This window comes from Rutilus rutilus, assembly GCF_951802725.1.
Source record: "Rutilus rutilus genome assembly, chromosome: 1".
NCBI lineage: Eukaryota > Metazoa > Chordata > Actinopteri > Cypriniformes > Leuciscidae > Rutilus > Rutilus rutilus.
The window spans coordinates 52,005,225-52,030,749 of NC_140209.1; the positions used below are offsets into that span (position 1 = coordinate 52,005,225).

The 25,525-nt window shown below is 38.6% G+C and overlaps 4 protein-coding genes across 4 annotated transcripts; all 4 read left to right on the plus strand.

The window, feature by feature from the left end:
* Positions 1-1,482: 1,482 nt before the first annotated feature.
* On the plus strand, positions 1,483-8,185 carry LOC311304792 (uncharacterized protein; the record flags this gene model as incomplete). Its single annotated transcript, XM_084432036.1, has 4 exons — positions 1,483-1,528; positions 2,964-3,411; positions 3,532-3,930; positions 4,310-8,185. Exons 2-4 carry the CDS (start codon positions 2,965-2,967, stop codon positions 8,183-8,185), a joined length of 4,722 nt encoding a protein of 1,573 aa, XP_084288162.1. The 5' UTR covers positions 1,483-1,528; position 2,964.
* A 1,894-nt stretch (positions 8,186-10,079) lies between these two features.
* On the plus strand, positions 10,080-12,282 carry mpst (mercaptopyruvate sulfurtransferase). Its single transcript, XM_084414073.1, has 2 exons — positions 10,080-10,712; positions 11,505-12,282. Exons 1-2 carry the CDS (start codon positions 10,124-10,126, stop codon positions 11,804-11,806), a joined length of 891 nt encoding a protein of 296 aa, XP_084270199.1. The 5' UTR covers positions 10,080-10,123; the 3' UTR covers positions 11,807-12,282.
* A 908-nt stretch (positions 12,283-13,190) lies between these two features.
* LOC311293655 (SUMO-conjugating enzyme UBC9-like) lies at positions 13,191-16,842 on the plus strand. Its single transcript, XM_084414085.1, has 7 exons — positions 13,191-13,780; positions 14,017-14,099; positions 14,200-14,283; positions 15,080-15,152; positions 15,385-15,494; positions 16,095-16,174; positions 16,288-16,842. Exons 2-7 carry the CDS (start codon positions 14,034-14,036, stop codon positions 16,349-16,351), a joined length of 477 nt encoding a protein of 158 aa, XP_084270211.1. The 5' UTR covers positions 13,191-13,780; positions 14,017-14,033; the 3' UTR covers positions 16,352-16,842.
* A 209-nt stretch (positions 16,843-17,051) lies between these two features.
* On the plus strand, positions 17,052-22,456 carry cimip4 (ciliary microtubule inner protein 4). The gene is made up of 5 exons (XM_084433531.1): positions 17,052-17,071; positions 17,448-17,507; positions 17,597-17,729; positions 17,844-17,954; positions 20,843-22,456. Exons 1-5 carry the CDS (start codon positions 17,054-17,056, stop codon positions 20,923-20,925), a joined length of 405 nt encoding a protein of 134 aa, XP_084289657.1. The 5' UTR covers positions 17,052-17,053; the 3' UTR covers positions 20,926-22,456.
* The last annotated feature ends 3,069 nt before the right edge of the window (positions 22,457-25,525 follow it).

Below are 25,525 nucleotides of genomic sequence, written 5' to 3' on the forward strand. Positions count from 1 at the left end.
TTTCTTGATCGTTTTGGTATATGTATATACATATAATTGTGTCAAATTATATTATGCAAGATCATTTAGATAACCTGTCCTACATAAAATGGTAGTTATGAAACTAACCTTACCAAAACAAATGAATAAGAAAATGTATTCCAAACATGTAAAATGCTGTACTGAATAAAGAATCTGATGTGTACTGAAATTATGAAATTGTTCAGGACTATGATGGGGAAAATGTGATGCCCGTATATTCACTGATGGACATTGTTACAAATTAAAACAAACAAAAAAACTAGTGAAAGTGTGTTTTAAGATTCATAACAATTCACAGGGCCAAAAGTGAAACACCCAGGAACCCAATCTCTATAATAAAGAAACACTACCAACGAAAGTAAGGCAAACAATTCTGTATCAACATCATAGTATCATAAAATTTGTCAAGGTCTGTCTGATCAGGATGTGTTCAGCCTGAATGTCATAGTTAAACATAATCTGGATATCTGATAACAAAGAGCACCTGCAATTTCACTAAAAATAATTTGGCCTTTCTCACGTGAGACACACAAGATAACTCACTCAATACATTCTTTGTTCAGCTAACGGGAAACAAAAATCATCACCACACAGCACATCACATGACATTTTTTAGGCTTCCGTGTCTAAGGAACTCCTCATCCTTCTTCTACCATCTGATGTCTTTTAATGAGATAATGAAACTTCAATGTCCTTTACAGACACCATGATTACAGTGAGCACAAGTTACCCAAATGTCCAGATTATTTTACTATCATACTATGATATCCTAAAACTGATGGATGAGATTATAAAGCAATACTGAGCTAATTCAACCTCAAGTCTAATCACATTTTGCAGGTTATTCTGAATGACGGAAGGATGTGAATGCAGAAAGAACATTAGACATCAGATAAAAAATCTCACAGTGTGAAAGATAGAACAAGACTATCATTGAACACAGTTACATTTCATTCGTTTCATTTCCTCTATTTCTAAAACACTTTTAAACGACTTTATAGCTCAAAGTGCTCAACAATCATAAAGGACATAAAAAACAACATAACACATCACATTAAAACACGACACAGCAAATCAATAACCCTGTATATACAGTAGTGGTATAAATATGTTTTTCAGAGCATACTAATAAGGATCAAACGCAGCTTCCACACAGAAAATCTAGAAAGATCAATTTATGTAGACTGAAGACTAAAATAAGTAGCTTCTGCGGGAGTTGACTGTTTAGAATAAAAATGTAGTATCAAAAATGCTGTTCATTTGTAGAAACAATAAATGAGGCAGATAATCTTTTATTGCATGTAAAGAAAAGGAATGTCAGTGTGACAGTCTTCCTGTTATACTGCACGTCTATTGGGAGATAGGAAATTAAATTCCTTAATTGGAATCACTAGGTTCAGATTACAGTCCTCTTCTTGTTTGTTCACTGCAACAAAAGGTTGTTGCACTCTAGCTCTCATCGCATTGACTAGACGACATATACTTTGGAAGTCTTCACTGCTCTGAGGTGAGTTGAATGCTTATATATTGGTTTTTTTTTGCTAAATGTTTCTTCTCTGACATTAAAATACACAAGTTTGTTGACGAACTTTAAATAACTTTGCACTGAAAATCAGAAACGATAAGAAATTACATTTTGCCTGAATGGCATTAAAATCAAGTAGTCAAGTTTTCACTGAATTAGTGTCAACCAAACTTTAAACCACTAGCCATGTGCATAAGTTTGTTAGTGTAGTACTTTATATAAATATATATATACATGTACATATTATTCAATGATACATCTGAATATTTCAAAACTAATGTACACAGAGTTAGTTGTGCTTTTAAATCAATAAATTAATGGTAGTTGGAAGCTCAATCTGGAAGCTCATTTATTTGCCCTCACAATTGTGTAATTATGGCATTGCGAGATTGTGTTTTATTTTATTTTCTGTATTTCCCCCCCCCAAAAAAAATACAAGGGGGATGGGGGGGTTATGCAAATATATCCTGGCTTCATTTGTGATGAAAAACATTTTGATAAATACTGAAGAAAAAATCATACATGCATACATAAGAATGTCAAATTAGTATGTAAGAAGTATTAAGTTCTTGCAAAAAAAATAAAATAAATTAAATAAATTAAATTCTCAAACCAAAAGAGATGGTTTAAGTTAGTCTCACAGCCTGGCCTGGTTTATGGTGGTTTAAGCTGTTTTAAGCAGGACAATGCCATGTTTTACAGGCAATTAATTTTGTAAGAATATTGTATCAAACTTTAGTGAATGAGTATGTAAATTAGATTTTCTTGCAAAAGATACAGCAGTCTCAAAATACTTCCATGGGTGTTGTTCCGGTTTAAAGTGAATGAATTCAGAAGTAATCAATGACACTACATCATGATCAAGGTTACCTAGAGTGAACTTCCATGTCACCAGAGACCATAAATGGAAAAAAGAAAGACAGCATTACAAGAGTTACAAAAAGAGACAGCGCGTGATTAAATCAACCAAAATCAAATTAGGAACATGCAGCATGAGACATATTCCCATGACGACTGGCTATACAAATAGCATGCTATACTCATTATGGCCACATGGCCAAAAGGTATATTAACAAGTTAATTTTGAGTATCTCTACATTTGAAATATGTCAATGTTATTAAGTCATCATGTACGTTAATTGTGGTCATCCTTAAATATGTTGTATGCCTTTGAAACATGCTTGTACAGTTAAAGTACATTACTAAATCACACTAAGTCTTTTGTGCTGAAAATAAGCCAATTTATTAAGCCTCGTAATGAAATTATTGAAATGCACATGACAAAAAAAAAAGTCATGTGTTACATGTACCCTGATAAAATGCTCTGAGTGTAATCATACAAACATAGTATTATTCAATTTAAATCACATGACACAACTTAAGCATGTATTATAAAGTTGTATCCTCTACTCTGTAGGATGGCGCTACCTGATTATCCCATTCCAGAACTGGATGTTACTCTCCAGGAAGCTAGCCGGGTGCTTCAGCTCACCTTAAATCCCGACCAGTACCAACACTATAAAACTGCCCTCTTTCAGCAAAGAGATGCACTCCAGGAAGTCCAAAAACATCTGAAAGATCACGCTTCTGGACGTGAGAACTGGGTGACTGAGGAATTCAAAAAGCGGCTGCTCTCCTGCTATGACCCTCTGCCCAATTCCACCGCTATTCCCTCCATCCTTCCCTCCTCTAAGCTAAATGGGGAGTCTGCACAGATAGAGCGGGCTACGGCCCTGCTGTGGGCAGCTGCTAAGCTGTACAGTGAACCATTGCTGGTGGAAGGGGATTTACCAACTGAGCGAACACAACAGTCACAGGTTTTTGCAGCTAGTCGCCTACCAGGCAAGAGCAGTGATGAGCTAAAGGTATTTATTTCCAATTAACCTCCAGTTTTTACTATTTCAAGTAACTTTAACTAGGTAAAACTAATTTTAATGACCGATTTTAATCATCTTAATGACATTTTCTTGGCCTTAATGTTCCAGACATACCCAGACAGCCTTCACGCCATATTGACCTGTCGAGGGGGTATATTTCCGATTCAAATTGTATGGAAACCAAGTGCAAGGGAATCTCTTTCTGCTGTACCTCTCAATGACATCTACGCCCAACTGGTGAATGCAATGAGACACCCAGAAGCACCTCCCGAACAAGACCCGTCCGTTATTTGTGGTCTGTCTTCTCTTCATCGCCAAGCCTGGCATTCTGTGAGAATGGATATCTTAAAGACAGGGGGTGAAGCAGCAGTTTCACTTGAAATGATGGAGAGTGCCATTCTGGCTATTTCCCTGGAAGACCACCCAGCACCAGCTGATCTTGCAGAAATACTTAATACAGTCCGACTAGGGGAGAAAGATAGCAGATGTTTGAGATACTATGATAAGGTGTGTAAAAACAGGATGTTTATATAATTAGAACCTTTTAATTAGAACTGTACAGCAGTAAGCTTAATTTCCAACGCCAATTGGGGTTTGCCAAATTCCAGAAATGCACATTTCCATCACTCATTAAATTCCACATGTTGATATTTGAATTGAATTGGCGCCCAAACTTCAAAGCTTTTAAAAGCTTTACTTTTGCTAATTTGGTATTTAAAAAAAAAAAAGTTTTATTAAGATAAAATTAAGTACTGTAAAGTAAAATACTGTTGAAATTCATGGATTAAATGACTTCCCATAGCAATGCTTAAATCAGACTCAACTGGCTGTAATGTTTAGATATGAATGGCAGAATGACATAACTATTTATCATCTTCATCAACAGGTGGTGAACTTGGTGGTTTTTAAAGATGGCCAAGCAGGCATGTTGTTTGAGCATAGTGCCCTGGATGGAATGGTAGCTGGGCTTCTTGTTGAACGTCTGTGGCAGTTCTCGGAATCTGAAAACATAGTAATAAACACCCAAACCAATAAGTTAGGTCCATTCTCAAATGCTGGTTCTCTTCACCCTAAACCTCTGAAAATGCCTCTGAAAGGAATAACTGTACCGAATCAGTCTGTTTCTAGCCTTCTACAAGCCAGCCAGTCAGTCATGACTTTTGAAATATCATCTTACCCAGATGTGTTCACCACCTTAAGGGGTCACAGAAGTCTATATGATGCATGGATTAATTTCACTTTGCAGCTGTCCTTGAGGCAAACACTTGGGGATGCAGCTACTAGCCTCATCATGGTGACACCTACTCACATGCGTCACTTTAAACACGGCCGCTGTGATCCCACATACTCCACAACTATTAGATCTCACCAGCTTGTTACAGCACTGGCATCCTGCATTGGTCCAGACAATGTTCCCCAGTACACAAATGAGCTTTTCAAGCTATTTCACCTTGCCTTTTTAGAGCACAAAAACCTAATCAAAGCTACAAAACTTGGCCTTGGAGTGGGGCCTCATCTGGCAGCCTTGCGCAGATCTATGTCTCAAGATAACCCACTCAAGAAGTTTCTTGACCCTTTTGGATGCCCTTCGATTTACTTGACTGGGTCAGATCTAATGGAGGGAGTTGAGTGTGCTGTAGGTAACGTCTATGCTACAGACCAGCTGGCTGTCACATATCTAGGCAGGAAGGACAAAGTACGTCTAGTCCTGAATGGAAAGGGTACTTTCGCCAATGTCCTGGGAAATCTCAAAGAAAGACTTGAGTTCAATCTAAAACTAGTAATGCTTCTGGCACTGAGGTATGCCATTGCAGGGCAGATGGGAGCCATTGAATGTCTCCTGCAAGACAATGAAGAAAAACTAGTAAATAGATCTTCAGTGGACGATGCAGTCAGAGCTGTGGAGCAACAAGGACAAAACAAACCCATGCAGCCAGATTTCACTTTAGTGATCCATGGTGGGGCAGGAGAGGAAATGATGTTAAATGAGAAGGTGATTGGGACCATTGAATTTGCCCTTCAAACAGCTCTAACTCTTGGAGCACAAGTACTTTTTCATGGAGGTAGTAGTTTGGATGCAGTACAAAGAAGTGTAGTTGCGTTGGAGGACTGTTTCTTGTTTAATGCTGGCAAGGGATCAGTATATAACCAAGATGGGGAGCATGAATTGGAAGCCACCATTGTGGATGGACATGGGAAGAACTCTGGATCCGTGGCTTGCCTGCGACGAGTGAAAAACCCAATAAAAGCAGCCCGCTGTGTTATGGAAAAGAGTGTGCACTCTTTACTGATTGGAGAAGGTGCCGAAGAGTTTGTAAACAGTCTTGGAGAAAAAGAAACAACACTAAAATCAGAGTACTTTGACACCGACATAAGATACAAGGAGTTGCTTATGAAGTCAGGTGATGGCAAGAATAACCATCCTCAAACTGTAGGTGCAGTTGCGCTGGATAAGTGGGGCAAGTTAGCAGCAGCCACATCCACTGGAGGTTTAGTTGGCAAGTGGAAAGGCAGAGTCGGTGACACCGCTATAGTTGGGGCAGGAATTTATGCTGATGAGAAACTAGCCGTGACATGCTCTGGTGATGGTGATGCCTTCTTACGCCAAACAGTTGCTCACAAAGTAGCCAGCTTATACAACCTCAAAGGTTACAGTCTCAGACAGGCTTGTCGAGAAGTTATCTACAATGATCTGGAAGAAAAGTGTGCAGGAATTATTGCTGTAGACCATCATGGTGAAGCCGTTATTGAAACCAATGCTGGGGTCATGTTTGTTGGTTCAATGGTCAGTGGCATTCCTCGAACTGAGGTTTTAAGACCTAGGAAGGAGTTTACGAATGTGATTTGGGAGACGAATGAATTGGTAGCTCACCTACAGTCTAATCCTTGGACCCCAGGAGCCACTGTTCTCACTCGAAAGACTATTAATGGACCTAGTAGCATCTTTCAGTTAGTGTTACCTGACTACATAGCAATGATGCAGGGGGCACAGACTGTGGCCAATCTCCTTTGCGAGAAACTTTGTGTGCATCGCTGCGCCCTTGTGTCCATGCCAGAACTTGACAAGCCAGCTTACATCAAAGTCTTGCCTCTCCATGACCTAGAACCAAACTGGAAACCTCAATTAGCTGAGGAAATGGAGTTCAATCCTTATGACCCTGGATACTGTAGCTCCAAAAGTGGTCCACGATGTGAAGATACCCTTCTTGACCAGGTCCAGGCAAAGATTCGCTCTCGACTCCCGACACCCAATGCCCCTTCTTGCTTTGACTTCCATGGAGATCCTTCTGATACCGGCCTTTTCCCCCGCATTATTCGTGGTGAAGAGCAACAGTGGCGTGTCTGGGAAGACAATGAACATGTAGCCTTCCTTACTCCTTTTCCAAATACACCAGGCTTTACAGTTCTAGTGCCAAGAAAACCTCTTACCAGTGACATCTTCGGTCTGAATGAGAGCGACTATACATCCCTACTTGTGGCAATACAAAAGGTTGCTCATCTTGTGCAAGAAGGAATGAATGCCCATGGTGTAGCTCTCATATTTGAAGGGTTTGAGTTTGATTATGCCCATGCCAAACTGATTCCATTAGTTCATCAGCCTAATGGCCCCAAATCCCCAGTTGTGGTTTCTCAGTACTGCCCAACTTATACAGGATATGTAACATCAGTAGATGGTCCTCCAGCTAACAAAGAGGACCTTACAGAGATCCACACCAAGATAACAAAGACTACTCCACCTCAGTCCTGGGAAGACCCCCAGACTCATGCAGAATTAGCCATCAAGAGCAATTGGTATCGCAATCTCTTTCAAATCCAAAACACCCTGTTTCATAGCACAGTAGAGTACTTCAACAACAAATGCAAGTATGCTTATGCACTGACACCTATCACAACGGACACAATTTCCTCTCCAATGGGTCTGGGGTCAGATTCTGAGCCAGTGTTTGTCAATATGTTGGGCCAAGATGTATATCTGGCAGACTCAATGCAGTTTGTTTTAGAGTACTTTATGAGGTTTCATGATGGTCTTCCTGGGGCTTACTATGTGTCCCCCAGTTTCAGAGGGGAAGATCCTGACGCTACACATCTCAACCAGTTCTACCATGTGGAATGCGAGCTTCTGGGCGACATGGATGCTGCCATGACTATAGCTGAAGGCTATGTTGCACATTTGACTCAGGCAATGGTAAAGCAACATTCTGATATTATCTTAAACACAGCTGGTACACTATCTCATGCCCAAGAACTACTGAAGAACTTAGAAAAACCTCTTCCAAGAGTACCCTTGGATCAAGCCATTAACATTATGCCATCCTCTGATTGCCTTGAGTGGGTTCAGGAGGGACAACCACAGTTTGGCAGGAAGCTAACGCGAAAGGGAGAAAGGGTCCTAATTAAAAAGTATGGAGGTGCTGTTTGGCTGACAGAAATGGACCATCTTGGAGTGCCCTTCTACCAAGCATATATTGAAGGTTCAGGCAAGAGCAAAGCCAAGGCAGCTGACCTTCTCTTGGGGTTAGGGGAGACAGTAGGGCTTGGGGAACGTCATTCTACACCTGCAATGGTACGAGAGGCCTTACAACACCATGCTGTACCAGAGGACTCATACAAATGGTACATCAACATGCGTCAAGCCATCCCTCTTCTAACAAGTGGATGGGGAATGGGCTCAGAGAGATACCTGTGCTGGCTTCTGCAGCACAATGATGTCAGGGACATGCAAATCATACCCAGACTGAAAGCCAAAAAGTTTATGCCATAAATGGTACATATGGTCCTCAAAGTCTACAACTTGTGCAAGGACTTTACACAGCATACTCAGTATTTATATTGACAGTTACAAAGTTATAGATGACATATAATGTATGGAATCAATACTAAATATACTCTTAAGAATTTTAGCAAGAATAAGGATATGAAATCTTGAAATAAAAGTTATACTATAACTACACTACATTTCAGATTGTTACATTTTTGACAACAGAATATTTACACTGTTTGATTTACATACTGTTTGGTGTAACTCCGTTTCTGCTATACTTATTGTTTACCCACTTTGTTTAAAAATATGTTTGTAAGAACTGATGTACCTTTTTGAGTATTGCAGAATTTTAAATACTGCACTTACATATCACAACAGTGTATTTCTTTTTATCACTATCTCTGTATCTTTTTTGCTTTCCTTTTATGTTTTAATACTTTACTAAAATATTATATGAATGCATTTCAAACTGGCTTACTGACTTACTGACTAAAAATTGTATAATAAAACTCTTATAACATTCTTTCAAATTATAATAATAAAATGCAGATAAATCATCCTTAATGTCTTTGAATTGTTTTAACAATAAACACTGAGGCTGAGCACATAAACCAAAAACAAGAACAAGTAGCTTACAAAATATGTGATAACTTAAATTTTTGCCATGTAGCTGGTCAAATATTTTAACTGATGAGCAAGCGAGCACATTAAACACTAGTAATCAAATGGATAGTTCTGCTGACACCGTAAAGGCATGGGAATCACTAAACAGTTCATTTTGATCAATATCTAAAAGGATTAGAGCTGTGCTAAAACCTTCAACACCATGTAATTATATTCTCATGACTCCCACAGAACTGCATACCTTGTGACAAGCTAAAAAAGTCTTTCACAAACTGACAACAACACTAGAAAACAGTGCCTCTTTCACCAACTCACACAAGTCACATAGTAAGCATGTACTAGTAAGCATAACAAGCATCACAAGAAAGCATAACCAAAAAACATGACACAGCTAAACCGAGATAAACGATGATATGAAACAGGTCGGTTAAAAAAATGTAACAGTTACCACTCTTCTACTCAGAGAGCTAAACAATTTCATATTATATATTCATCATCACAGTGCATGCATTCGAGTGATTTGGTTCATTTATTTCAGAAACCTTGCCCTATTTACCCTTTGCATCAATTAAAACATCACTTGCACTCAATTCTTTCCAACATTGTTGCATTTCTGATGTATTTCTTATGCATTTCTTTACTGCTTAGAAAAGAAGAATATTTATCTTTGGAATGGAGTGAACTTTTTGACACATCCAGTCATGCCTTAGTCAACAACAACAAAAACTTTCAAACTGAAAAAAACTTTCAAACTTAAAAAAAAAACTCACTCCCTCAAATCTATACTATGCAATCATATATTTAATATTAAGTGCTTTTACTAAATATAATTTCAATGTATAAGACAACACACAACAGAAAGACAACAAAAACAAAATGAATATTGTATCATAACCATTGTACTAATGACATCTGGCTGAAATGTATTTCGTTACTGAATGCATTGATCACTTAAGATACTAAAAGTCAAAACGGAAAAAAGCAATAAATATACCAGGGGGCACCCGGATTTGAACCGGGGACCTCTTGATCTGCAGTCAAATGCTCTACCACTGAGCTATACCCCCTCGCGGTTCTGCTAAGGATTTATCTGCCATTTATTAGCAATGTTGTATGTCGTACTTAAAACAAAATCGAAGTAGATCGTACATTTTAAGTTAAATAAGTAAAAAAACGTATTGTTTAGATTCCCCCTTTTCCCGTCAACAAAATTTCACACCAAGGTAATATTTGAGCAGTAATTCATTGCTCGCAAATTTGCAGCATAGACTGCCGTCGAGAGGTTGTAGTGCAGTAGTGGAGCGCGCGAGTGACATGGCTGCTCAAGCTCGAGCTCTCGTAGCGGCGCGATGGCTCGCGGACGCTGTCAAAAGCAACCGAGTGGGACCAAATCTGCGGATATTAGATACATCTTGGTATTTACCTAAGATGAAACGCAACGCTTGTGTCGAGTTTGAACAAACTCACATTCCCGGAGCTTCGTTTTTCGACATCGACAAGTGTTGTGACAAAAGCTCAGAGTTTGATCACATGCTGCCTACCATGGGCGAGTTCGCAGACTATGTGGGTAATCTGGGAATAGGGAACAACACTCATGTCGTCGTTTACGATGCCAGCGACTTTGGCTCGTTCTCTGCACCACGGGTGTGGTGGATGTTTAGGGTGTTTGGACACAATTCCGTGTCGGTTTTGGACGGTGGGTTAAAGAACTGGTTAAGGGAGGGTCATCCCGTTACCGAGCAATATAGTAAACCAGCGCGTGCCGAGTTCGGAGCGTCCTTTAACAAGTCCTGGGTCAAAACTTATGAAGACGTTTTGAACAACATTAAAACCAATGAATTTCAAGTAGTCGACGCCAGAGCCAATGGACGATTTCGTGGGGTTGAACCAGAGCCAAGGGCAAGTAAGTATGGATTGTGACCTGTCACATTATAATGTTTACTTGAGAAAGAAAAAAAAGACACACAATGTAGATATTTCAAGTAATATCTTGATTTAAGAATATTTAGATATTTTTAGTGGAAAACAAGACAATTTTTCATTGTTAACTATTTTAAGCAACATTTTCTAACATTTGTATAATTGTTATATGCATTTTTGTGACCACATGGAATATATATATATATGTATGTAGATAGATAGATAGATAGATAGATAGATAGATAGATTTTTTTTTCTTTTTAAAGGTAATCATTCAAAGCACTTTCAATTATACAATTTATACATACAAATGGATTTTTAATTTTTTTGTGACCTACTCTTTTAAGGTACAATATCCAATGTTTTACTGTATGACATTACAAATGTATATTTTGGCTATTTTTATGGTACACAATTTTCCTGAAGAATGGAGTTAAGAAAATGAAGGCAGATGCTATCAGTCTATGAATGCATATTAGCACTTTTCTATTATCAATTTCAACTATTGATAGTGTTTTAATTCTCCACAGTAATACAGTACAAGCAATGTCATACAGTGCCATACTGTTTCTAGCTTTTGTATATTTATTATATACATTTTGAGACCACATTCATATGGACTTCTAAGTTACGTATAAGTACTCTTATAGAACATAACACAAGGTACAATAATCAAAGATTTATTTATAGACATAACAGATTTATTTATTTGTTTATCAAAAATGCCAAAGTGCCATAGTCTTATTTCTCTACATTTCTCTGTTTTATATCTTAGACACAGAGCCTGGTCATATTCCTGGATCGATCAACATGCCTTTTCCCAGCTTCATGGACCCGACATCAGGTCTAGAACATCCTGTGGAGGAACTCACCAAGCTCTTCCAGCAGGCAGGAGTTGACATGCAGAAGCCCTTCTGGGTCACCTGTGGCTCAGGTGTGACAGCCTGTCACATCGCCCTCGCCGCTCACCTGTGCGGCCACCCGGGGGTCTGTCTGTATGATGGAGCGTGGTCCGAGTGGTTCACCAAGGCTGCACCTGAACATGTGATCTCTGAGGGAAAAGGAAAACAGCCATGATGGGTTCTTAGACCCGTACGACACCTTTTCTTCGGAATAAAGAAAGGATGACTAATGGAATCACAAGAAGCCTCATTTTGGTCTGCAATGATTGCACAACAAGGCTATTAAGTGCTGCACTATTCTGCATAAGCCATTTCTGGATAAAATAACGGTTATATAAATCTAGAAAGAGAGTTACAAGAATTCATAGCTCAATTCAGTTGTCAGAATACAGAAACATTCAATATTTCAGAAAGTCTCTAGAATGTAATCAGTTAAAAAAATCTAATTTATGTTAAAAGGATATTTTTTATATAAATATAATGTAATTATTGTGCATTTAAAATAATGCACACCAGATAGCCTATTTGAGGGGAAATTAATGTTTAATTATGCCAAATAGAAATTTTATTTTACTAGTTTAAAAAAATAAGCAAACTATAATTAGTGACCTAACCAAGTTGTTTATCTAATAAATGCAATATACACAAATATTTCATGTCTTGTGTGCCAGTGTTTAAAACAAATAGTTTCAACTATACACGCATGAGGGGCATTTCATCATATTGCCCTCACTGATGAATTATGTCAACTTACACATAAACATAACAGGGCTCTCCAGTTTTATCAAAAAGTTTGGAGTGAGATCTGTTATATTTGCAAATTTTATTTCCAAATATTTGCAGCAGCGGCCTCTCGGCCCCACCCAATTCGCTCAAATTTTTGCTAGCAGTGAAATTTTGCCTATTGTTCATAGTTGACCAGCACAAATGGAAATTATAACAATTGGTAAATATGATAAAAGACAGACAAATTCAGATTCATCCAAATAAAATAAATAGTTTTATATATTTAAAAAATACAAATTTATAAAAAAAATAAAAATGAAATTTGGCCCCCAACGAGCCAACTGAACATCAGTGCTCAATGTACATACTCAGTCATAACAACTTGCCCTGAGCATGTATGTCAAGGTGTGTGTTTGTGTGTGTACACATTTAGCTTATGAATGGTGTTTTGTGTTGTAAGTATTAGTTGCACATTTTGATGCCTTGATGACTGCTGGGGTAGGGGGCTCCCACTTAAAGCACTGTTGCTCAAGGCCAGCCATTTCACAGTCATGATGGAAGATTGCGTTCGATCCAGAGCTAAATTGTTCCTTGTTTTGGTTTTGTTCAAACCCACCATGGAGAACACTCTCTCTGCATCTGCATTCGAGTGGGGAAGATCTAAAACCAGTTTGGCAATCTTAAGACAGCCTACCAAATCGACTCACAGTGTACGTGTTGCCTAGTAACGTAGGTGGTTGAAGCTGGAACACGTAATTTACCCGGATACAACAATAATGTCTGATTGGCTGGTAGGAGGCACTAAACTGAGTATAATTCGAGACAGCAGCTATGAACTCGACAGAGAACTTCCATCCGTTTGCCTGCCCCTTGTCCATTAATTGTATAGCGGGACAAGTTATCCCTTAGATATCAGCATGAGAAATACAAGGTGTGGCGTGTGAACTGGTTGAAATGCGTGTGTCTCACGGTGAATGCGTGAGACTTGAGAGCCCATGTAGATCTCCCGCATGGATTTTCAAATTTCGGTATTTCTACCCCTCATGCCACATTTTTAATGGACGCATCCATAGTCGCCTCTATCATTGCCTGATGGTCCTGCGAGTAAAAACAAACAGACGCTGCTCTCCATTCCACTGTCTTCATGACTTAACGTTGTTTGTCTATTTTCCCGACATTTTAGACAAAAGCTAGATGTAATTTTAAACCTATTATACGATTAGGTTGGCAAATTCATTTGGATTTTTAAAATTCAAAATCAAACGCCAGTTCGAGTCGTGAGCACTAAGTGGGCGCGAGGTATCTTCCTTTACACCTTTGGATCGTTTTAACATTTCGAGATTTTGTTTTGGAGTTCGCTAAAAACCATTGACTAAAACCGTTGGGTACTGGCTGGAAAGGCATTTTAAAACATTTGTTTAAGGTAAGCCAGCGACTGTAATTGTTGACAGTTAGTGGCGTATGATGCTAATGGTGATATGAGTGTTGTGGCGAGGTAACTTAAGTTAGTAGCGCTCACAAAATTGAAAGTGGTTCAACTTAAAACTTCATGTGATGTATCTTCAGACGTTATATTCATATAAGCTCATCTATAATGTGTATTTCTGTCTTTACGGATGCACCGACGACACGTTTGATGGTGTGTTTTTCTGCCCGCAGGGTGGCGCTGTTGAGTCATGTCTGGAATTGCTTTGAGTAGACTGTCACAGGAGCGCAAAGCCTGGAGGAAAGATCATCCTTTTGTAAGGGACTCACAGATACACAAGATCAAATGTTGCAGGACTTGAAAGTTAATTGATAACTATAATTTGCCCTGTGGTACCTTTTATTGTTTCTCTGTAGGGTTTTGTGGCTGTACCAACCAAGAACCCAGATGGCACCATGAATCTCATGAATTGGGAGTGTGCGATACCAGGAAAAAAGGGGGTTAGTTTCCAAATCGACAGTCTTTCTTCTCAAACAAATCCCGTCTAAATTAAGTTTTAGATCAAGTTACTAACCTCCATTTTCACAGGCAAGGCTTTAGTCTAATCCCACACTAAAATGCATGTATGAGCTGTTTTAACTGAAAGTAACTTGAACTGACATCTTAAAATATGTCAGTGCCGTTGTTTTGTCTCAAGATGCACACCAGTAATGTTTTTTACTAAGTCACGTTTATTAAAGTGTCTTAAATGCCCTAATTGAACTAAGGCCTACTCCTCCTGGCTTAATCTAAACCCTGTCTGTGAAACCGGACCGAATATTTGTCAAGGGTCATTTTTATACTTATGTTTAACATTTTTACACGTGTACATTTGTTTAACATATCCTACTCCTTTTCTTATTTACATTCCCCTGCATAATTGTATCTGTACATATTAGATTGGTATACATGCAGATCTGTCTTGTCTTTTGTGTACATACATAATTTGTCTAGGTTGTGTGTCTATATATATATAATGAATAATACAAATAAGTAAATATTAATTAAAAAATATGTTTGTGAGTGTTTTTGTAGTAGGCTATTATTACCTTATTTTTTATTATTTGTCTCTTTTGCTTGAATTATGCATATTACAGTTCTTATCACCTAGCCTATATGACATGCCTACATACAAATATGAATCTATGGTGTCTTGGACTAATTCAGAGACTCATGTCAAACATCATGTTTGAACTGTGAACCAGTCAACATGTTAATTCACTGGAGTTTTAAAATCTGTCTATCTGTGTCCTGTAGACTCTTTGGGAGGGAGGTTTGTACAAACTGAGAATGTTGTTTAAGGATGACTATCCATCTTCACCACCCAAATGTGAGTTTTCTCCTCTGTAAGAGATGTTATACTCTAAACGTTTGTTTTTATATTGCTTATTATTGTCATTGTCGCCACACCTTTTTACAGGTGTTTTTATTTGTTGAACTCTGATTATACCTCTTGCATATTTTTTGTAAGGCTGTTCATTAGCACCTAAAGACTGTTGTAAAGCTGCTTTAAAACAATATGTATTGTGGAAACAAACCTGACGCATTAATTTTGTTCTCAGGCAAGTTTGAACCTCCGATCTTCCACCCAAACGTCTATCCTTCAGGTACAGTGTGTCTGTCCATACTGGAGGAAGAGAAGGATTGGAGACCAGCCATCACCATCAAACAAGTATGCAAAAACACACACAATTTGTGCAGTTATACACTAGCGTTCAAAAGTTTAAGGCTCTGTAAAAAAAATTAAAGGCATTGTTTTCTATGTTACTTTATTTGAAAATGTAGTTTATTCCTGTAATGGCAAATCTTCAGTTTTCAGCATCATTACTCCAGTCTTCAGTGTCACATGACCCTTCAGAAATCATTATAATATGATGATTTGCTGCTCAAGAAACATTTATTATTATTATCAATGTTGAAAACAGTTGTGCTGCTTAATATTTTTGTGGAAACCGTGAGACATTTTTTTTTCAGGATTCTTTGATGAATAGAAAGTTCAAAATGAATAGTAATCTTCTGTAACATTATAAATGTCTTTACTGTCACTTTTGATCAATTTAATGAATTATTGGTGAATTAAAGTATTATTTATCTTTTTTTTTTAAACTTGCAGACCCCAAACTTTTTGCATGGTTGTGTACGCCTAGCCTAATCATGATTAAAATACTTCGAGATCATTGTTGCTCATAAGGTCATAAATCATTTGAACAAACCTTTTGGGCCTATAAGCAGTGAGCTTTTAGTATGTCATTGTGTTCTTGTGGCTGTGTAGATTTTGTTGGGCATCCAGGAACTTCTTAATGAGCCCAACATTCAGGACCCAGCACAGGCAGAGGCATATACGACATACTGGTAAAGTTCAGCCAAACATCACGTGTACCTTTTTAATATTAGATAGTACTGTTTACTTTCAACCGATGCCAAGCCCACATCATTGATCTTATCTCTCTCTCATTCTTCTGCAGTCAAAACAGGATGGACTACGAAAAGCGCGTGAGGGCACAAGCTAAAAGATTCGCTCCCACATAGAACAAGTGCACAATCTGAAAGCCTGTGCCGAACAGATCCAGTTCCCACATAGCTGCCGTTCTGATGCTCCAGAATCCTTCACCACTCAATGAAAATCCCCAAACTGCAGTCGAAAGTTGAAATAGAGATTTGTTCAAGTTGGCTTCAGAACCAAATGAGGATGGGTGTAAACCAACTCTTTAAGATGAAAGCAACCAAGATAGAAGTTAAAGTTGGCTGCTGATCTGTGACCAGTGTTTTACAAAGTGATGGTAAAAAATTAATAAATTTGTTCAGATCAGTTGTTCAAAATCAACTTTAACACAGAGCAGAGATGGTAAAGGCGGAGGGTTTCTGTATATATAGTATAAATATTGAAAATTATTTACTTGACTTTATAATTGACTTTTATTTACTTTTTTTATCGTTTCATTACATTGATTAAAATATGTGTGGCCATAATATATGTATGAGTATGTATTATTTGAAATAAAAAGAAGTGGTTGCTACAAGCCTTGTTGTTTATGTAATTTATATTAATTGTAACATACAATTAATAGTTTAATTTTTAAGGTAACTTTAATTATGTAAACAAACTGTCGTTATGGTGCTTTGGATGCATGTTTGTGTGACGTTCATGATGGCGCTAACCATTGATGCTCTGTAGAAGTCAATGATTTATTAATGTCGCAGGTAGAGTTTCACCCCCACTCCAACCACAACATGACCGATCGCTGGTCGGTAGGTACCTCCTCTTACTTTCCAAAAGCTTGATTCTGTTTTATTTTATTATAATTTTTTCTTTTTTATTCACTTTGGTTTCAGGACATTTGTCCAGTCAACCTAATCGTTATAATGGAAATTTAATTGTATGAAGTACTTAAGGACTCTTGTGTCTAGCAAGCTTGTGATGGCAAAGTGAACCTGGCATATTTTTTTATGTTGCTGCATCAGTTTATTATTCGTCATATTACTAAAGTACCCTGCATGTATTCGCACAGTTTTGAATCTTGATCATTTGTCTATTTCCAAGCATGTTTGTCAGGTTAAAGATGCAAATATCAGGACAGTAGTAGTAACTTTGGTTCTCATGCTGATAAATTATATTTATTGATAGGAGGATTTGAGGATGAACACCATCAGCCAATCAGAGAAGAGGACAAATGGCTGCAATCAGGTCCATTCTGCACCACAACATTGACCATTTTATGACATTGAAATTGCTCATATCATCATGCATATGTGTATTTTTGTCCATATGTTCAGGTGTGCAGAATGCACTGCCCGCAGGTTCCTCCTCTTTGTGCTCCTCATTACACTGATACAGGCTCAGATAGCACAGATGAGCACAGATCCTATAATATGATGGGCCTCTATCTGCGTGCAAACGTCTTCCCCGGTGTGCCTTGAACACAAATTCACAAATTGCATCCTTTGGTATATTACATAAACACACCAATTACCAAATCCCATATCTGTTCATTAGAAATCATGTATGTGTTGTTTTTCACAGGGCCCTCGGTTGTGTGGTCATCTTTGGTTAAGGACTCATTTACTCGTCATCATCTACCAGCATTTATCCAAGATGCAGTGCACTCGCACGGCCACAAAACAGATCACTTAGGTAAGCTTGAAGATTGGAATCCTGTTCGCTCATTTCTCAAATAAATAGATCTCAACCAGGGGGCCCGTGGGGACTCAGGATGACTTAAAATTATTTATTAAAATGATATTAAAAGTATTAGAATGATATAGGAATGGCTAGACTGGTTCGAGTTAATACAAAGGCAACAGTAACTCCACTCATTATAACCGAGGTCTACAGAAGAGCATCTGTGAACGCACAACACGTCAAACCTTGGAGCAGATGGATTAAAGCAGCAGAAGCCACTCCTGTCAGCTGAGAATGGGAAACTGAGGCTACAATTCATACGGACTCACCAAACGTGGACATTAGAAGACTGGAAAAATGTTGCCTGGTCAGATGAGTCTCGATTTCTGCTGCAACATTCGGATGGTAGGGTAATAATTTGGCGTAAACAACATAAGCAATTATCCATCCTGCCTGAATCGACGGTTCTGGCTGCTGCTGGTGGTGTAAGGGTGTAAGGGGATATTTTCTTGGAACAATTTGGACACTTAAGTGTCAACTGAGCATCGTTTAAAAGCCACAGCCTGCCTGAATATTGTTGCTGACCATGTCCATCCCTTTATGACCGCAGTGTTTTTATCTTCTGATGGCTACTTCCAGCAGGATAATGCTCCATGTCACAAAGCTCAAATCATCTCAAACTGGTTTCTTAAACATGACAGTGAGTTCACTAACCTCATATGGCCTCCACAGTCACCAGATCTCAATCTCAAAGAGCACCTTTGGGATGTGGTGGAACGGGAGATTCACATCATGGATGTGCAGCCGACAAATCTGCAGCAACTGCATAATGTTATAATATATGTATGTATGTATATATATATATATAATATATGTGTGTGTGTACATTTTTTATATTTTGTGGTTGCTATAATATTCTGAGTGGTTTTTAGCATGTTGCTATATGGTTACTGGGGTGTACTGAGTGGTTGCTAAGTGGTTGTTTTTTGGCCTAATTCAAAAGACTCCAGCCATTAGTCTATATGATATTCTGGTCCCTCGATGGGATATTTTCACCTTTCTTTTATCAGCTTCTGTTTAATCTCTAACCTTAATTGCAGCACATTTACTGTATTTCTGCATACATTTGACCTACATTAAGATCAGATCTTTATCATTAGTATAACTAGATCCACCTCACAGGTGTGGCATATCAAGATGCTGATTAGACAGCATGATTATTGCACAGGTGTGCCTTAGGCTGGCCACAATAAAAGGCCACTCTAAAATGTGCAGTTTTATCACACAGCACAATGCAACGACAGATATCGCAAGTTTTGAGGGAGCGTGCAATTGTCATGCTGACTGCAGGAATGTCCACCAGAGCTGTTGCCCGTGAATTGAATGTTCATTTCTCTACCATAAGCTGTCTCCAAAGGCGTTCCAGAGAATTTGGCAGTACATCCAACCGGCCTCAGACCACTTGTAACCACACCAGCCCAGGACCTCCACATCCATCGTCTTCACCTCCAAGATCGTCTGAGACCAGCCACCCGGACAGCTGCTGCAACAATCGGTTTGCATAACCAAAGAATTTCTGCACAAACTGTCAGAAACCGTCTCAGGGAAGCTCATCTGCATGCTCATCGTCTTCATCGGGGTCTCAACCTGACTGCAGTTCGTCGTTGTAACCGACTTTGTTGTGCCATTCATCCACGACCATCACCTCATGTTGCAGCATGATAATGCACGGCCCCATGTTGCAAGGATCTGTACACAATTCTTGGAAGCTGAAAACATCCCAGTTCTTGCATGGCCAGCATACTCACCGGACATGTCACCCATTGAGCATGTTTGGGATGCTCTGGATCGGCGTATACGACAGCGTGTTCCAGGTCCTGCCAAAATCCAGCAACTTTGCACAGCCATTGAAGACCAACATTCCACAGGCCACAATCAACAACCTGATCAATTCTATGCGAAGGAGATGTGTTGCACTGCGTGAGGCAAATGGTGGTCAAGTATATTGGCTATATAAAACAGTATAATGGGTCCGTGCGTCAGGTCTTTAAAGTGACAGCAGCCTAATATACCGTTTTTTATACATTAACTTTTTTGCTCACCAGCCACTGTGGCTAGTGGTTTTCCAAAGTTACTAGCCACTCAGCATTTTAACTGGCCACAATTTTGACATTGATACCATAGGGAAAAACTGCCATATAGATATTTTTAATATTACCTCCTAATTTGGCAGCCGGTATATTAGGCTGCTGTCCCTTTAAAGACCTGACGCACAGACCCATTATACTGTTTTATATAGCCAATATACTTTCCTTTATGTCAGTGCACTTTGGGTGAACTGGAATTAGTAAAATTATGCGCAATACGTGCAATCTCACGCTGAAATTCAATCCTTTAACACCAACAATATTTATCCAGAGCAAATGAAATGAGAGGGTAAAGGGACGCTGTCATGATGCTGATTGGACAGCATGATTATTGCACAGGTGTGCCTTAGGCTTGCCACAATAAAAGGCCACTCTAAAATGTGTCAATCAAATCTATATTTTTGACAACTCGGCATTGCACTTAGTTTATTATTTCAGATGTCTTTTTAAAAGACTACAATTGAAAAATGTATATTATATAAAATTCAATCCGCCAAAGTGGCTTGTAGGAGTTACTGCGTTGCACACCACAGCTGAAATCCACCCGCATTTGGCTCATAATATATCTATAAATATTTTTACATGACTTAGTCATGTAAAAAAAAAAAAAGTACACCCTGTTGAACAGGACATAATAAAAAAAGCACCTGGTCTAGCAGGTCTTAAAATTAGGTAAATATATATAGTTACAAAGGAAGTATCACAAATGCCTCATCTAAGCCACATTTGTCTTGTTCTTCTTTCCCCTTGCAGTGAAGTGGACAGAGCAGAACTTTCTCAACAAGCGACTGCATAAACTGCTGAAGGAAATGGAGATCAAGGGTGTGTCCAAATGAGCTTGACGTTTTCGAAAACCGCAGCAAATTAACAATCGCACCTTCAGAGAAGTGTTATCACAGCACCCACACACTTTTAGCTATTCTCATACACAAACACACACACACATATATATATATATATATACCACACGTGAGCCTCAGTATTCACGCGTGGACCCTCCTACTCACACTTCAGCTGCTAATTGTTGCACTTTCTGTGCCATGTGTATAACACAGGTCAAATGCAGTGACTGAATCGAACAACTGACTTTGCAGCAGGTCAGCTGATAGAAAAAATAAGTTACTTTCCGATAATAGGCATGAGCGAAATACTATGAATAACTGAAATTGTAGGGCTGAGCGTATATTGGTGCAACTCTTTCCTGCTCTAGTACTTCAGTAGTCCCTTAAATCGCCAGAGTTAAAATCCTGGTGTTAAAGACTTTTATAACAAAGAGTTAAAGTTCTGGTGTTGAATTTCAAATGAAAACCAAGCCATTTTCAGAAATCTTCTGCATGGAGAAAGTTGCCTTTTGTCTTAAACTTTTATACAGCAGGTATAGGCATTTTTCTTAACAAGGAAGTAAACTATTTTAAAAATGTATAAAAAATGGTGGATGTATGGTGGATGCATGCAAATATACTGCTAAAGAATGATGTCAGTCAGTGTTAGGACAACCAATAGCAACAGAGGAGACAGTGACATTTTAAGCAGATATGACTAAATGGAAAGTGTACATTTCCAATAATTTAGGGGGATATTCTAAGGGAAGCACCAGCTAAATGCAAACTCCCCGACCTGCTCTCAAAACATTTATCTTAGACACACTCCCACCATTGTGTCTCTGTTAACAGCCATCAGGCACCTCCTAAAACAGCGGCTTCCGGAATGTCTGCAAGTGTGTGTAGGGCTAGAAAGGTCAAATGCAGATCACCCCAAGACACGACTACACCAGCGCAAGCACCAAAGAGCATATCTTGTTCTCAGAGTATCAGATGAGTAGCTTCATTCATGTGAATTAAATGTGGGAAAATGACCTTCAATCATCACTGTAATGATAAAATACAAATACAAATACAAATCTGGTGCAAGGGATTCATTAATATGACTGTTGGGACAATTCTGTCTGATGAAGCAGAGTTGCTTGCACCTCTAATACACATCTAAACAATTTGCTTCACAGGACAAGACTTATCTAACTGAGTAGAATTGTGGTGAACTTAGAGACATTAAAGTATTCTAATGTACAGACAAGTCTAGGAACTATTGCTTAAACATCCATTGAGGAGAATATGTTAATTCACTTCTCCCTTTGTAGACCACCACCATTTGCCTTCAGGTTATTTGGATTCTGTCAATTGGTTTTGGTGTTTGTATTCCACTCCTGTTTTACAATGCTTGGCTCAGGGTATAAGAAGGCATAAGAGACTGCTGATTTTGGAGAAAGTCTTTTACCCTGCCCCTTCTGCACACCAGTGCATATGACCATACTGGAGAAAGGCTTTTACTCTGCCTCCCTCTTCTACACAGCAGTGCATTCATTGTTACAGCACAGTTTTTCTCTAAAGTCTTTCCATTCTACTGTCTGTATATTTAAACATGTAACTTAATAAAGACTTTGCCTGCTTTAAAGGCTTTGAGAATATTTCCTCTCACTGCTGATAACTGTTAAAAGCTAAAGTGATTGTAACTTTTGATATCTAAATGTTCAGGTTAAATCCTATGTTTTCCTATCAGTTCTAAAAAAGCTTACCTTTAAAGAATAAGAGGTTAAAGGACAACAACAACATTAATGGAAGTCAGATTAATTATATTGGATTCAGATAAGTAATTGAATTATGCACGTCATTCTTCAACTGCATTTTTTTCTGATTATTGCCTCAAAATACCAGCTTATACAGTTTTTGGTGACCCCGACGTGATAACTTTTGGTGAGTTTGCTTTTTTTTTATTCACATCTACCTCGCTTTGTAATTGACTTTGGATTTAGAAAATTCAGTGACGTCACATAACTGCCAGATTCAAACTGTGCTTTTGCGCTTTAGGTTGGCGCTGAGCCAGAGACGGACACGCTCAGCGCTTGTCATTTATTGCAACTATACGGTGTTTTCAACCACATAATGTTTATTTTAGGTTTCAGACATTTAAATACACATTAGCGATAGTAAAACAAAACATTTAGAGTTTGTAAAATACACACTGATGTCTATGGAAGAAGCAGTAACAATATGGAGGCAGCAATAACAATCCATTCAAAAATTATTTGTTTTATTTATTAGACATGTTTTATTCATATCAGACACACATAGTGGGCATAAGTAACTATAAAGTTTACTCTACTCTTCTCCCAGTTTACCAGCCACTTACATTAAAGGAACACTCCACCGTTTTTTGAAATAGGGATTATTCACTTTCTTTCCTACATTTAGATAGGTGGGCAAATGCATTTTTGTCTCAGTGCATGCATTGTTTTAGTTTGACAGGGTCGGCGCTAGCTTAGCTTAGCATATTGAATGGAATCCCTAGTTGCCAGCTAGCATGTCCTGAGTAAAAGTGATATATATATATATAAAAAAAAAAAAACCACCTAATTACTTCTTGTGGCCTGCGTATTCACAACAAGTACAAATAGCGATGCAGATTAACACTTGGCGATTTCCTAGGCAGATATTGACTTAAACATAGATATTGGCGTGATATCTCTGCGCCCAAGTAGCAGTGCTTTGCCTGTGCTTCCCCCTAATATAGTCCCAAGTCAATATCTGCATAGGAAATTAGTGTTAATCTAGTGTTATCAGAAATTAGAAAACTAGTGTTAATCTGCATTGCTATTTGTACTTCTCTGTGAATACGCAGGCCACAAGAAGTAATTAGGTGGGTTTTTTTTTTTTTTATATCACTTTTACTCAGGACATGCTAGCTGGCAACAAAGGATTCCATTCATTATGCTAAGCTAAGCTAGCGCCGACCCTGTCAAACTAAAACAATGCATGCACTGAGACAAAAATGCATTTGCCCACCTATCTAAATGTAGGAAAGAAGGTGAATAAGCCCTATTTCAAAAAACGGTGGAGTGTTCCTTTAAGCGTAGCGTCAGTTCTGGCATGTCATGTTAGTCAAGCTCGCATCAGCTGACTCTCAGCTGATCCATGTCTACCTATAGGAATACGACGCCTATCACTGTATACATATATAAGCTCCTTCAGTATTATCAGCAGCTATAGCGTTACTTAGGAGCTAAATACCCTCCTCCATCCCCAGCTCCTCCTCTCGTCCAGTCAGGATGGCATTCTGATTCCCCTTGAATCAGAATAAATTCTCGAATCATGTTGTACTTTAAATCTTGAATTAATGATATCTGCAATACATTCATGTTGGTTCTCTTTCATCATCTCATTTCGAGATCCACCTATGGCTGTAAGTGGCAAGTGTTCGAAGGGTGGCATGATGGGCGTGGTCTCACATCTTATCAGTGTTCGGTGCCTGATATTTTGTGTTTCCTGCAAGACCTCATGGAAAGAGGCAGGTCCTTTTCCACCATTAAGGTCTACCTGGCTGCGATTTCAGCCTGTCATGTGGGTTCAGCACTCAACATTTGCTTTGCTGTTGTTCATTTAAACCGTTATGCGCAGAGAGCGCCTCATTCGCGCCGCAAGACCTCCAGACACGCGTAAACGCGTCTTTACATTGACTTAACATTAAAATCACTCGCGCCAGACACTCTATTCGCGTTTGGTGTGAATGCAGCATGAGGGTGAGGGCGAGGGCGAGAGAGAGAAAGAGTGCCTGCGAGTGCGAGTGAGCGAGCGAGCGAGAGTGAGGTCTGCGGTCTTGGCCATTAGTTGATTTACTTGTTTTTGTGTAGGTAATACGTTGTCAAATATGTTTAAACTTAAATAAATAAACTAACTACCTATACAAGTAGTTATGTCTCTTTGTATTAATTTGTCCTGTTATTGACGTAATGCGTGTCATTGACAAAATGCGCAACCAGATGTTCGAATAGGCTATGTGTTTTTTTTTAGAGGGCATATTCAAACTTTATTTTTGAGCAATTTTGACAGCCATAATGAGTATTACATGCACACAGTGTTGCCTTGTGCTTGCACGCTAGTGACCGACAACACAGAAACGAAGAGACAGCTAGCTCCCTGCTGGAGTTACATCGTATGCCGGTGGAGCTATGCAACATATAATACATAATACATGGATTTATTTAAAAAAAAAGAGCTTTACACACAACCTTATCAGAGCTAATGATAATGACCTGTATTGTTATATATTTATGTAGTGTTGATTTTGGTGTGTACAGTGGTTTTACATTTAAAAGGGTTGTAAATCTAGTTCAAGTAAATTTTAGCATGTGTTGTAAAGTTTTTCTTTCTTCAAAGCAGACCAGGAGACGTTGGGATCACGTTCAAACAGAAGAGTTTCTTTATTTGAGCGCGGTTGCGGTGCTTCCAACATAATCTAACTCTAATACAGTATGCATTGTAGTTATATACATTCCAAGGGGGAGGGATTACATAGAGGTGGAGACTCTGAACAAAGCATGCAAATGAAGTAGGAACACACCCTACTCTGAGTTCAATTGAATCAGCATAACTATTCACATGC

What these genes read in the sequence shown, in the direction of transcription:
- cimip4 (XM_084433531.1), top strand. An exon ending in GGACAAATGGCTGCAATCAG is followed by an intron (nt 17,508 to 17,596) that starts GTCCATTCTGCA and finishes CCATATGTTCAG; the next exon opens with GTGTGCAGAATGCACTGCCC. An exon ending in GCGTGCAAACGTCTTCCCCG is followed by an intron (nt 17,730 to 17,843) that starts GTGTGCCTTGAA and finishes TGTTTTTCACAG; the next exon opens with GGCCCTCGGTTGTGTGGTCA.
- LOC311293655 (XM_084414085.1), top strand. Translation starts at nt 14,034, where the DNA reads ATGTCTGGAATTGCTTTGAGTAGACTGTCACAGGAGCGCAAAGCCTGG. An exon ending in GGAGGAAAGATCATCCTTTT is followed by an intron (nt 14,100 to 14,199) that starts GTAAGGGACTCA and finishes GTTTCTCTGTAG; the next exon opens with GGTTTTGTGGCTGTACCAAC. An exon ending in CAGCCATCACCATCAAACAA is followed by an intron (nt 15,495 to 16,094) that starts GTATGCAAAAAC and finishes GTGGCTGTGTAG; the next exon opens with ATTTTGTTGGGCATCCAGGA.
- mpst (XM_084414073.1), top strand. Translation starts at nt 10,124, where the DNA reads ATGGCTGCTCAAGCTCGAGCTCTCGTAGCGGCGCGATGGCTCGCGGAC. An exon ending in TGAACCAGAGCCAAGGGCAA is followed by an intron (nt 10,713 to 11,504) that starts GTAAGTATGGAT and finishes TTTATATCTTAG; the next exon opens with ACACAGAGCCTGGTCATATT.